Raw genomic sequence first — 13,529 nt, forward strand, 5'->3', positions numbered from 1 at the left:
CAAGCTCTGGTCCCCCTACGGTCGTGGTACCCACGATGGGCCAGTCTGTGGCACTCGACAACAACGTTGTAAAGTTCATTTCCTGATAATGGCAAAGAATATGGCTACCACAACAGGGTGATGGACCTCATGGCCCATGTGATTTCCAAGGAGCAAGAAGCCCTGGGCCACCCTGTCCCAACTCAGCCCCTAACACACTGAGCATCCCCCTTCACAGTGTCCATCTCAGATCTCCAGGAGAAGTGGGGGGAGAGGGGCTTAGGGAGCCATCAATAAACTTCACCGCCCCTCCCCCACCCCCACAAAAGGATCAAGAGCTGTGAATGAGGAAGGTAGGGATTTGTAGATTTGTGGGAGGTTGTAAGGAAAGTTTTTAAAGGAGCGAAAACTCACGATTGATCGAAATCAGTCACTACATGAAATATCTAAAGCACGTACAAGTTCCAACATTTGTTTCCAATGCGCTTGAGTACATTTGGCTGTATAGACATGCACTGCCAGCTGTTGGGAGTGCTGCTGGCTGCAGCTCTCTTGGCAGCCCAGCCCCTTGCAGAATTCCCTCCATCGAGGTGGGGTGATGAAGCCCCAACCATTTAGGCCCATCACAGGACAACCACGACCGCTGTTGCAGCCCTGTGGCTTCCTAATGGTGCCAGGGTCGCACTTGGACTTCTCCCCCTGCGCTCTCCTGTTCCTCCCATGAGGGTTTGTCCCAAGGGCACTCCCCAAACACATCCCACTTTCTAAACTGCTTCAGAGTCTGCTTCCTGTGGATGCCAAACTGCAAGAGCACTTGACTGAAAAATAGAACCCAAATCAGAGAACTCCAGGGAGAAGGGACCATTGCTAAGCGATGTGTTAACGTTTTAGCTTAAGTAATTCCACAGTTTTATTTTGAATGGCTTTGACTTAGCATGCCATGGTGGTTCACATTTTCTTTCATATAGAGGCTTGGCATTTCTGCCTTCTCTCTCTCAAAGGAGTCATATTGTGAAAACAGAAGGCAATAAGGTAAGCAAGATAGTTTTTTCACTCCTTAACCATTTAGGAAACCTACTATTTCTCAGTTGGCTTAGTCAGAGAGAGGAAATATACTGGGAGCTGTTGGTAGTGGTAGTATTCCGAATACTGAACCAAAAGAAGCTTCTAAGGTGGTCTGATTATGAGAACTGTCCTTGGATGTCCCAAGGAAACTGCCTCCCATTAGTCAGGCCTGGATATTTAAACTGCCACTCAAACCCCAGGCTGGAATATAGTTATAGCAATCTTGTAGATGAGCAAAGAGACACCTCCACCCTGTTTTCCCCTGCAGCTCCAGACAGTGGCAGGACTGTGTCCCTAGCTTGTCCTCTTCTTAAAAACACCCTGCAGCCAAGGAAGGTGTGTGTGTGTCTGTCTGTCTGTGCCTATGTCTGTGTGTGCCTGCGTGTCTGTGTGTGTGTGTGTGCATGTGTGCTTCTGACAGATTTCATTACCATCAACTTTGATCGCTAGGAAATCCTTCCTCATGCCTTTGTTCTGGTTTTTCTAGGAGCTCTGTGTAGCTGAGAGCCAGCTAGGGACAGAAGGGACTCTTATCCTCACTGTGGAAGAAGAAATCACCCTCACACTTTAGGCCAGAAACTTACAGACATACTACACTCCACCCCCATCTTTCTTTTCTGCAGTACTGCGAACTGAGCCAAGGTTCAAAGTACTCTCCCACTAAACTGTTCTGCCAGTTCTGTTCCCCTTCTCCCGTGTATTGGGGACTGAACAAATGTGCTTTACACTGAAACCATGGCCAGCCAGGTTGTTTGTTCGTTTTTAGATTTAAAATGGGATTATCTGGATAATAATGACTTATGAAGAAAAAAAAAAAAAGATCATTCCCCCCAGTGTCCGCAGGCGATTGCTTCTAGTATTACTCTCTATATATCCTAATCCACAGATGTGCAATCCCTTGTATTCAGATGGCATAACATTTGTATATAAAACGGAATCCTTCCATAGACTTTAAATCAGCCATAGATTGCTTATAACAGTTAATGCCAGGCAAATAGGTATTAATATTCTTTACGGAATATGGGGGGGCTGTTCACATCCAGCGCAGATACAAACCCCCGTTATTTGCTGGGGTGAGGGGGTGAGGTGGCTTCACTCGACTTTAATCTCAGCACTCAGGAGGAAGAGGCAGATGGCTCTTTGTAAGTTTGAGGCCAGCCTGGGCTACAGAGTGACTTCCAGAACAGTCAGAGCTGTTACACACAGAAACCTTGTCTCAAAAAACAAAACAAACAATACCCCCCCAAAAAAACCCCATTATTTTCGAATTGTGGTTAGTTGAATGCCCGATGTAGACCCTGTGAAAGTAGAGGGCCACCTAAAATTTGACTTAGGCCTTTTCTTTTGGAGACAGTCATTAAGAAGTAATTGCCCTCGGAGTCACTATAATATTTTAAATGTCTTATGCTTCAGTAATTACTTCAACCTTGCTTGTCAATTTGGGGAGACGGTGGTCTGTCTCCTAAAGGAACGGTTACTATTTGCGGGAAAAGACACACAAGATGGAAATGGTAGCTTCTGGGGGAAACACGTTTCCTGGGGGCTTCCACTCCAGGCTTTCTCCAGGGAGGTCCCAGTTTCCACAAGTGTTGAATGGGGTGAGCAGATTAGATAGGGGCGCCTAGAAGGAACCTGGGACGGTGCCTGTTACAGAGCATTGTACAAATACCGAGTCTGTCTGAACCTCATCCATGAAGAGATGCCCAAACCCACTGACAGCCCCCAGGGCCTGTTAAACCCCTTTCCTTTCTGTTACTCCCTCGTATGGCGCTGGGGATCATAGAAAAGACTCTCCTATGCTCTTTCTTCCTTTCATCCTCTCCAAGATAAGGAAGTGGCCTTCTTTGTTCCTTGGATTCCGAAGCTCGTGTCACCCGGGGCAGCCCAGTCCCCTGGCTTGCTGGCGTCTGGGGGGGCGGAGGGCTGCTGCTGGCTTCTGCCGGCGCAGCGCAGCGGGAGGCCACCGGAGGCGATGGGGAGGCGGGCACAGTCAACCCAAGGGTGGAGAAGGGGGAAGGCGACCGACGACGACGCGCGTTCCCGGGCTCGTGACCGCCGGCGGCCCGGGGAATCCGCGCCCACACACTCTTGCAGAGATGGCAGGCGGCGACAGCGGGCGCGTCGCGGGCACCCTCCACCTGCTGCTGCTGCTGCTGCTGCTGCTGCTGGCGGCTGTCTTGTGCCTGACAGCCGGGACTCAGAGTCCCGACACCACTCCCTGGACCATGGAGAAGGTGAGGGGCCGCTTCAGTATGCTGCGCTTGAGTGGCTCTTGGAGGGTGCCAAGACCCGGGACTGGGCCATCTCTTGCTGCACTAGGGGGAGGGCGGGGGTCAGGGATGCTGTCCCCCTGCCTAGGGTCCAGTCCCCACCCCGCACCTGGGAGCTAGCGCTCTCTTTCCCAAGCCTGGGCGCCAGGGCCAGGGCAGGTCTCGGGGCTGCGCTGGAGACGCCTGGGGGCTGGGTGATGTCACCCGCCTCCCTTTGGCAGCGCTATGATGGGGGTGCTGATAAGCAAGTGTGCAAGAACAGGGGCATGGGGGTGCCACCGCCCGCTGGAGACCCTGGAGGCCAGCGATCCCTGCTCTCGCCGAGCTCCTGGGTGCCTAGACTAGTGAGGGAGGGGTGTGTGTGCCCGCGAATCCCCAACTACTGCCTTCAAGGATGCTCAGTGGGGATTGAGTTTCCTTGTGGACTCAGCGTCAACGTATTGTCAGATATTTAAATTTAAAAGAGGCGCATGGTGTTTTCGGATAAATGAACTGAGTTGTGGAAATCTCATTTAAGGGATTCAGAATACAAATGATTTGCCAAGTCTCCTCTGTGTGTAGAAAATAGATTCACAATTACTTCCTTTTCTTGCTCAACAGTTTTGAAGTCATGAAATTGCTAAGGGCTGTGCCAATGTTGATGGTTTGGGAGTAAAATGGTATGCCTTTAAAGAAACCATGAGCGGCAGCAGTCTAGGGATATAAACTTTCGACAACATTACTTAAATGACTGTTTTAAAAGCTCTCCGCGTTTCTGAACGTCTGAAATGTTCATTCCCAGTTAGTCTCAGGCACACGTTTATGAATGGCCCACTTCAGGTGAGCTCGGGCTTAGCCAACTTCCCTTCAGGACTCCCCAACAGACCCCCGTTTACACCAGGAGCCTAGCGTGGGTGAGGGAAGCCGACTCCAGGCACTCCAGGATGAGTAAAACAATTTCCCACAGAGGCTCCAAAGTGCTGCCCAAGCAATTGAGCAAAATCCTCTTCTTCAGCTGTTTTGGAGTACTTGGGAGGTCAAGCATTGGGAAGGGAATATTAAAACCAGAATATGGCATCAGGCCAAATGTGTCTTTAAGACAGATCTAAATGGGTTAGAAGGAGCCCAGCCACACCCAGGGTCTGTCTGTGGACACGAGTGGTAGGCAGGGATGTTTCTAGGTGGGAGACTCTTCTGTGATTCTTAAAATGTTTTGAACTAATGAGGGCTGAACTTTTGAGAAATGTCTCCTGAAATGTGAATTTCTATTTCCTTTATTTTAAGAAGCTGCTAGGGACGGTTTCACTGGGAAAGTAAACATTCAAAAGACACAAGTGACAGTCAGCCATGACATTTCTCGGCTAATAGCTCCTCCTGCTCCTGTTCATAAAGTCTTCTGGGCAGCCAGCTACACTTCGTAGCCAGGGAGATGAGTCAGGCCACACTAAAATACGTGCCTTCCTGCCTTTTATGACAGTTGACTGTTTTAATCAGATGAGGTGTGCTCTTGGTGCACAGGTCCGCTGACAGGAGACGTGTGATAAGGAAAACATCCGTTTTGAAATCCATTGCCTTTGTTTGGAAATAAAGGTGTGTCTCTTTTAGTGGGCATCTAATGGGCAAAAGCAGATCAACCCCAGTTTATGGCTGGGTTTAGAACCATGATTTAATGATTCGAAGCCTGGAAACCTTTCATAGAAACATTATAAATGATTACACCCCCAGCTGGATGTATGTATATTAAAGGGTATTGACAGGAGGGTACCAGTTGTCAGACATGTAAAACCATCTTGCTCGAATTTCACAGTACTCTGTGGAAGAGTGAGTTTATCTCCATTTAGAGACCAGGAAACAGGATTATTAAGCTAGTGAACTGAGGTGCTAGAGTTTGGCTTAAGCTCTGTTCTTCCCTGTTCCTTTTCACACACTCTCTCTCTCTTTTAAGGTAGACAAGTATTGGCTGACCCAGAAACAGTGTCTAGATAGCCCAGGAGTGTGTGTGTGTGTGTGTGTGTGTGTGTGTGTGTGTGTGTGTGTGTGTTGATGTGTGGGTTGGAGGACAGAGAAAGAGCTTTTTTCAATCTTACCTTAACCCTAACCCTATCTCTCTGGGCCAAGTGGACCCCAAGTGGCATTCTGAATCCGGAAGCACGTTTGGGGCATCTTTTCTTCTCCCACCCCTAGACTCCAGTTCCTGGACCTCCCTGCTCCAGTTTTAAAGTCATCTTGATGCCGGAAGGTCGATGCATATCTAGAAGGACTGTTCCTGAATCCCACCCCTCCCCCACCCCCAGCCCTGTTTTGATACTCCAGACCCATTCTTTTGGCTTAGTTGTTGCAAAAATAATGTCATCAGATTAGTTCTCCTTTAGACGGGAACTACTAGCTGTTCAAGGGCTTCCTATGTTTTAAAAGGAGTGCTAGGTTTAAGAAGCTAAGCGGTGCAGCTTCCCTTGAAGTGTCCCTAGTTGTGAATGTGACATGTGCTCATCCTAGAAAACTTCAAAAATACCGGAAAAAGTATTCTAAAAAGAAAACTAACACCACCCACAATCTCATCCTTTGGATAATTCCTTTTAATCTTTTGGGTGTTATGCACTCTCGAGCACACACACACACACACACACACACACACACACACACACACACAGATATACATTTATAGAGATGAGTAACAATGTTACATTTCAGGTTATTTTCAGGATCCAATGAGTGTATGCTAACAGTGCAGTGGCTAGCTTACCTTAAAGGCTCAACACATTTTAATTGTTTTAAAATAAATATACGTAGCCGGGCGGTGGTGGCGCACACCTTTAATCCCAGCACTTCGGAGGCAGAGCCAGGCGGATCTCCGTGAGTTCGAGGCCAGCCTGGTCTACAGAGTGAGATCCAGGAAAGGCACAAAGCTTTCCTTTTGAGACAGAGAGACCCTGTCTCAAATAAACCATAAATAAATAAATAAATAAATAAATAAATAAATAAATAAATAAACGTAAGTATTTTGCTGTAGAGTTCATAATTGTACACACGGTTTAATATGATTAATAGCATGCCCTGAATCTTGCGGTAAGCTGATAAAATTCGCTAAAAGCATAACTTGATGATGGCGAAACCATCCTCAGTTGATAATTTATTTCTTTGCCTTGAACGTTGAGGTTGCTTGCAAATCTCTGTCAAATCAAGCTGAGATGCAATGTATTTTAACTGGGAGAACAACCTTTATTGTGACAAAGGCGAGGCAGGAACATTCAAGCCATGCTAGAAGTAGAGAGGTAAAGGTTTTGAAGTACCCAGAGGAGGCTCTCGAAAACCGTGAACTGCTCGCTGCAACATTTCCCATGCTTCTGCTTCTGCACCACATCTTATTCTAAAAGGAGTTCCCCTCCTCCATGGCTCTAAGCTCTTTTACCCATCCACCTTTCCATCTATGTGACTTTTCTGGAAGCAGGAGACTTCAAGGCAGGGACAGAGGGGTCAGTGAGGACCTGGGTGTTAGGAGATGAGAAAAACTAACAACTGTCGTCTTGGAGTCTCTACTGTCCAGTGGATAAGGACTGTGGTGTCTGTTTTACACACTAGGAAACTTTTCTTAGGCATAACTGCTAAAGGAGGAGCTGGGATTGGTCTGTTGGTTGTTGTATTTCCCTCTCTGTTCTGATTTTCAGAAGCAAACCTCTTCCCACTGGACAAAAAGGCAGTATCTTGGTCAGTGTCCAACTCCTTTCCTTCTGCATTTTTACCATCTGTGGCTCCCACACACATTTCCTAAGTGCTGGCTGAATGGAACTTACAGGTAGCAAAAGTTTAATCTGAAGACTGTCTGGAATGCTCATAAAAGCAGAAGCTTGAACTGGCTGTATTTCTGTAACGATCTCCTTTACATTCAGTCTTTTAAAACTTTTATTCCCTCTTCGAGCTAGGCCACCTCTCCAAATTATGTAACGAAACCCTCGGGCCTGGGACCGTGTGATTAGGCAGGAGATGTTTCAGGCTATCTGCTTCACAGTTCTGTTTTTAGCTGAAAGATTCTTGTCACCTAGAGCAGACTTCATTGTCCTTTCTGCCTGGATGAAAAGACAAGGCCAGGGCTGTAACAGAGCCTGGCTCCTCTGAGAATGTTGGCACCAACAGAAACTGCCAAAGTACCTTTCCATTGAAATAAACCTAGAATAAGCTCGGGGTTTACATTGCCATTGGGCTTAACGCTGTTTGGGTTTGGTTGTTTGGTTGGGAGCAGAGTATCACTGTACAGCCCTGCCATAGGCCTGGAACTCACCGTGTTGATCAGGCTGGCTTCAGACTTGTAGTGATTCTCCTGTCTCTGGCATGGGAGTCCTGGGGTCACAGGTGTGCACCTCCACACCCAGCTTCAACATTGTGTTACGTTCAGCTACTGTCCTCTGAGTCTACCCTTTCTTCCCACTTTCCTCTTCTTTCTTATTCTTGTTTCGAAACAAGTTATTGTAGCTAGTGAGTTCTCAGAGTAAGATTCCTTTAGTCCAGTGGTTCTCCACCTTCCTAATGCTGTGACCCTTTAATACAGTTTGTTATGTGGCGGTGACCCCCAAACATAAAATTTATTTTTGTTGCTGTTTCATAACTGTAATTTTTGCTACGGTTATGAACCGTAATGTAAGTATCTGTGCTTTCCGATGGTTTTAGGCAACCCCCGTGAAAGGGTCATTTGAGCCCCAAAGGTTGAGAATCGCTACTTTAGTTGAAGGTGCGCTGTTTAGCATGAATGAGCTGTATGCTTTTCCTGAGGTGGCTTTTTGTGAATCAAGGGGCTTGCATAATTGACTGTGGTCGTTTTGCTTTAAGCATTCTTCAAGAGCCGGGAAGTTTGTTTTTTTCTGTGATTCTGCAGATGCATCTGGTCCCAGAAAGAAGGGGGGGGGGCTCTTTATTGAAGCGCACTTATGAAATCAACCATTTTTGCAGTTTAGCTCAGGAGGTTGAAGAGCCGATGAGTACTTGAAAGTCTCCGTATTCAGGAGCATCCGTGGGTCTGTCTGCTGAACTTACTATCAGCTACTAAGAATTACTTGTCAGGTAGCTTTCATACACAGTTTCTTCTGCAGTTCGAGGGTGTGATGCTTAAATGCGGATCAACAATTTGACAGAGCGTAGATCTACGGAGGAGACAAACCTCCGTGCCGGTCTGTGGAGGAGTTCCTAGACTGGGTTAGCCAAGGTGGGAAAGACACATCCTAAATGTGAGTGGCACCATTTCGCAGGGTAGAGTCCTAGACTGGACGGAAAGATACAAACAAGCAAAGTAGCAACATTCACCTCCCTCTGCTTCCTGACTGTGGATATGTGACCCGCTGTCTCATGTGCCAGCCAGCCGCCATGTTTTCTCTGCATCGAGGGCCTTCAAACTGAGCAAACCGAACCCTTCATTTCTTAAATTGTTTTTGTTCGGTTTTGTGCCACAGCAATGTGAAAAGGAACTAATATAGAGATGCTGGAGGGATGTTTATTTTATTCTTGTTTTTCTTGTCTTTCGAGATTTTTTTTTTCAAGCGTCTATAAAGCATGCATTTAAACGTAACTTTGATTTCTTTTCACTGTGGACATGAAGTGAAGAACTCTGGCCACAGTGACTAGGTTGGCTCTGGGGTGGAGCAATGCATAATGACTAGAAAAGGAGCCGCTGATAAAATGGTTGTGTAAATAAGAATGTCTATCCATTAATTTATGCAGTGTGTGTGTGTGTGTGTGTGTGTGTGTGTGTGTGTGTGTGTGTGTGTGTGTGTGTAAGGACAACTTGCTGGAATCAGTTCTCTCCTATAATATAGAATCTGGGGATTGGACTCAGGTCATCAGGCTTGGCAGCAAACACCTTTAACCACAGGCACATCTTGCTGGACCCTGACACAGATTTTGACATGGAGTTCTCATTTGTCACTGTGACTGCCCCGGGCCAATGAGCTGTGAATTGCCAGAAGCATCGAGCAGAAACTAAAAAAAGAATAAAGCTCACAAACACGGAACTAGGAAATGTCTTGCCCCCTTGCAACAGGTAACCCCCCGAACTGGGACATAGCCACAGGTCTCTTCTGACTTTTATAGCTGCATATGCATTCAGCTGGCTTAGTGTTTATGAAGACAGAGATGTGAATTTTACTTTTCTACTATGTAAACCTGTTTATAGCCAAGATAGTTTTAGAAAAATGCTTAGTTTATCTGTCCATGACTTGAAATGACCCAGCAGTTACTGGATGCTCCATGTGAACCATGCCCTTGTGACACTCGGGAGAGACAGATGACTAGGAGACAATTCTAGCCCTCCTAGAGCTTGTGACTTATAGGAAATGCAGACATGAAATACAACCCCTGAGAAATGGCCTTCAGGCTGAAGGAGTTTTGAAGGTGAAGAGAAAGAGAAACAGTCTGAAGGGCAGACTGCCTTGCTGGGATGCCAAGACCCTAAGAGATAATGACCTCAAAGTACCCGGATGCTAGGTACTGGATGCTTGGTACTTTGGATGCTAGATGGCCAAAGCATGATGAGTGGGAGCCAGCAGCACACCATGGAGCTTGCAAGGCAGCTGGAGAGATAGACAGGTTTTTCTTGGATGGTTAAGGAACAACCATGGTGATGGAGTTCACTTCACATTTCAGTGGTTTTCATCTTTTAGCTTCAGCCTTTTTCTTCTCCTTCTCCTCCTCCTCCTCCTCCTCCTTCTTCTTCTGCTCCTCCTCCTCCTCCTCCTCCTCCTTCTTCTAGTGCTGTTTAAGGTCGAACATGAGGACTTAGATCCTGTGGGTGCTAAGGGATTTAAAGGCTTCAATAACAAATTTGCTTAGGGAATATACTTGTCTGTTGTGTAGGGCCCCATAAGGCCGTTTTCACCCAAATGTGTAATGTACTTTAGACACAGTCGACCCCCTGTGCTCTGCAGCCTTGCCTTCTACACACACTTATTAGTTCCCCTTGTGTCCTGGGTTTCTTTCTACTTTCATGGCATCATATGAGTTTATATGGCTTAGCTGAATCTTTTATCCATCAATTTCTGTTTTGAATTCCAAAGGACTCAATGTCCTATGTCACCCTCATCATTCTCATTAGGGAAGAAGTCATTTGATCAACCTTTGTGGAGGAATACCACTTTCCTCCGAATGTCTGATATGCTTATGACTCCTCATGTTGGCGCCATAAGAAAATACAGCATGTGTAAAGTCATATTCAGGATATACATTTGAACATTAGGTCTGTTTAGCTTTTTAAGTTTCATTTTCATATCTAAGTGCACTAAAGAGTCTTATAAGCTTTAATAGAATGTACGATAACTTAGCTGATGGTTTAAAAGAGTTCCTATGCAGCCAGTTAGAAAGTTGTCCAATTCAGGTTGAGAGAGGAATGTCATCGATCTCCTGAGTCACGTTGATAGAAATAGATACTGAGGATTAGGAAGAAGGCCCAGTGTGTTAAAGCGCTGCTGTGCAAGCATGAGGACATGAGTTTAGATCCCCAGAACGCATGTAAGAGCTAGATGAGTAGTATGAGGGTCTGTAATCCAAATGCTCCTATGGGGAGATGAGAGCCTGGGACAGGAAAAGCCCCCGAAGCTTGTCAGCCAGCGGGCTTGGTGTATGCAGTGGACAAAAACAGCAAAGAAACCCTGTCCTAAACAAGGTGGAAGGTGGGGACCAACACCTGAGGTAGTCTTCTGACCTCCACATATACACTGTGTCCCATAATGCACACACACACACACACACACACACACACACACACACACACACACACACACAAAGGGGGAGGGAGAGAAAGAGAGATTTAAAATGAAATAGATTACAGACATATAGTTTTATTTTTAAAACTTGTTTTTATTTTTATGTGTGTTGTAGTTGGGATTACTAACCTTGACCAAAGTAACTTGGGGAGGAAAGGGTTTATTTCAGCTTATACTTCCAGGAAACAGTTCATTACTGAGGGAAGTCAGGGCAGGAACTCACACAGGGCAGTAACCTGAAGGCAGGAGTTGATGGAGAGGTCTCAGAGGAGTGCTGCTTACTGGCTTGCTTCCCATGGCTTGCTCAGCCCACTTTCTTATAGAACACCGGACCACCAGCCTAGCCATGGCACCACCCACCATGGGCTGGGCCCTCCCCACAATCACTAATTATGAAAATTCCCTATATGCTTGCCTACAGCTCAATCTTATGGAGGTATTTTTCTCACTTAGGGTTCCCTCTTCTCAGATGACTCTAGCCTGTGTCAAGTTGACACAAAATTAGTGAGCACAGTGTGTATGTGTGTTTTGTCTGCATGTCTGTCTATATACCATGTATGTGCCTTATGTCCACAGAAACTGAAAGAAGGCATTGGATTTCCCTAGGATTGAAGTTTTATATGGTTATGAGCCACCATATAGGTGCTGGGAATTAAAACCAGGCCCTATGGAAGAGCAGCCAGTTTGTTTCTACTTTCATGGCATCATATGAGTTTATATGACTGTATAACCAAGCATATAGCCCCTAGGAATATAATTTAAAATGTTCGGGCAACTATGTTAAAAGGTAAAAGGTGAAGTTAATTTTAACAATTATTTCACTTACAGCATATTAAAAATTGTTTCAGTATATAACCAGAAAAATATGAATGTCATAATTTCTTTTTTTTTTTAAATCAAAATGTCTTAAAAACTGGTATATTTGCCAGGTGTGGTAGTACACACCTTTAATCCCAGGGTTGGAGGCCAGCCTGGTCTACATATTGAGTTCCAGATAAGTCAAGGATACATAGTGAGACCTGTCTCAAAAACAAAAACAAAAATAAAACAAAAAACCACCACCACTACCAACACCAAAAACAAAACAAAACAAAAAACACCCTCAACAACAAATAAAAACCCTAAATCCCCAAACCTGGTATGTATATTGCACTTAACGCACATCTTAATTTACTAGCTACGTTTCAAGTCCTAATAGTCATGTGTGGCTAGTGGCTTCCTGTACTGGATAGAGTAGAACTAGAACAAATCTCTTTACTAGTTTTTTTCTGGGGAGTGATAAATGAAGAGAACTGCCTGGTGTCATGGAATCGGTATAGACGGCAGCTGGAAGTCTTGCCTCCAACTTCTCTGAGAGGCAGTTCTGAATTACCAATGCCACACTGCCTTTCACAAAACAGCCATACTAGTAAAGTGTGTTTCTTTACTGTCCGCAGCTTCCTAAGTTTTACATTTTCTTCAGATAATAGTGTCATAATGGTTGGTTTTGTTGTGTTGCTGTTTTAACATAAGGTTCGTCTGTATAGCCCAGGCTAGCCTTAAATTTATGATCTTCATGCTTCTGACTCCTAAGTGTTGGTACTACATATAGCTGTTATTAAAAATTTTTAAATTGCAATTATTTATGTGTATATGTACAAGTATACCATGGTGTGTGTGTATATATAAACCATGGTGTGTGTGTGTGTGTGTGTGTGTGTGTGTGTGTGTGTGTGTGTGTATGTGTGTGTGTGCATGTATACCATGGTGTGTATGCATAGTTCAGAGGACAACTTGCTTGAGTCAGATCTCTCCATCCACCATGTGAGTCCTAGAGATAGAACTCAAGTCTCCATGCTTGTTGACAAGTGCTTATCCACTCAGTCATCTCACCAATCCATAATTGTTATTTTTAAACCTTAGTTTTACATGCAATTAACCAAAAAAATCATTTTAAGTTACTCAGGTTGTAAGTGTGTGAAATATTCTCACAATGAAAGCATACTGTCAATTTTGTTTTTAAAACAACTTGCCAAATTCTAGAAGATCCAAGGGGCCAGTTTTATAGTTGAGTCCTTTACCTCATATGACATAAACCTGTTCCTTTTATTTTGAGGTTTTAGAGCTACAGATCGCAGATGTACCATGTTGTCTTAAACACATGCAATGTGGGCTAAATAATTTTATTTAATTGCAGAACCACCACCAACCAGCACATTTGAACTCTTCATCTCTTCAGCAAGTTGCAGAAGGCACCAGTATTTCTGCAATGTGGCAAAATGACCTGAGACCATTGCTGATAGAACGCTATCCAGGGTCACCTGGAAGCTATTCTGCCCGTCAGGTGAGAACACAGCACATACGCCCAAAGGCTTTAAATGAATGCTTTGCTTTACCGTGGGGGATGATAAGAAGATGGCTAAAGTTCGGAGATGTGTAATATCTGGATACATCATCTAGATATCAGATGTAATCAAGAAAGTTGAACACTTGAGAGTAAGTGTCTATTCTGGAT

General features: G+C 45.1%; 1 protein-coding gene across 1 annotated transcript in view; it reads left to right on the plus strand.

The window, feature by feature from the left end:
• The first annotated feature begins 2,825 nt into the window (after positions 1-2,825).
• Qpct (glutaminyl-peptide cyclotransferase) overlaps positions 2,826-13,529 on the plus strand; it is a 30,680-nt gene continuing 19,976 nt past the window's right edge. Inside the window, exons 1-2 of the mRNA XM_052746330.1 lie at positions 2,826-3,278; positions 13,212-13,358. Of these exons, the coding sequence (XP_052602290.1) occupies positions 2,841-3,278; positions 13,212-13,358 (585 nt within the window). The 5' untranslated portion in view covers positions 2,826-2,840. The remainder of the gene's footprint in view (positions 3,279-13,211; positions 13,359-13,529) is intronic.

Source organism: Peromyscus californicus, unplaced genomic scaffold (assembly GCF_007827085.1).
Source record: "Peromyscus californicus insignis strain IS unplaced genomic scaffold, ASM782708v3 Scaffold_1__1_contigs__length_55948999, whole genome shotgun sequence".
Taxonomy (NCBI): domain Eukaryota; kingdom Metazoa; phylum Chordata; class Mammalia; order Rodentia; family Cricetidae; genus Peromyscus; species Peromyscus californicus.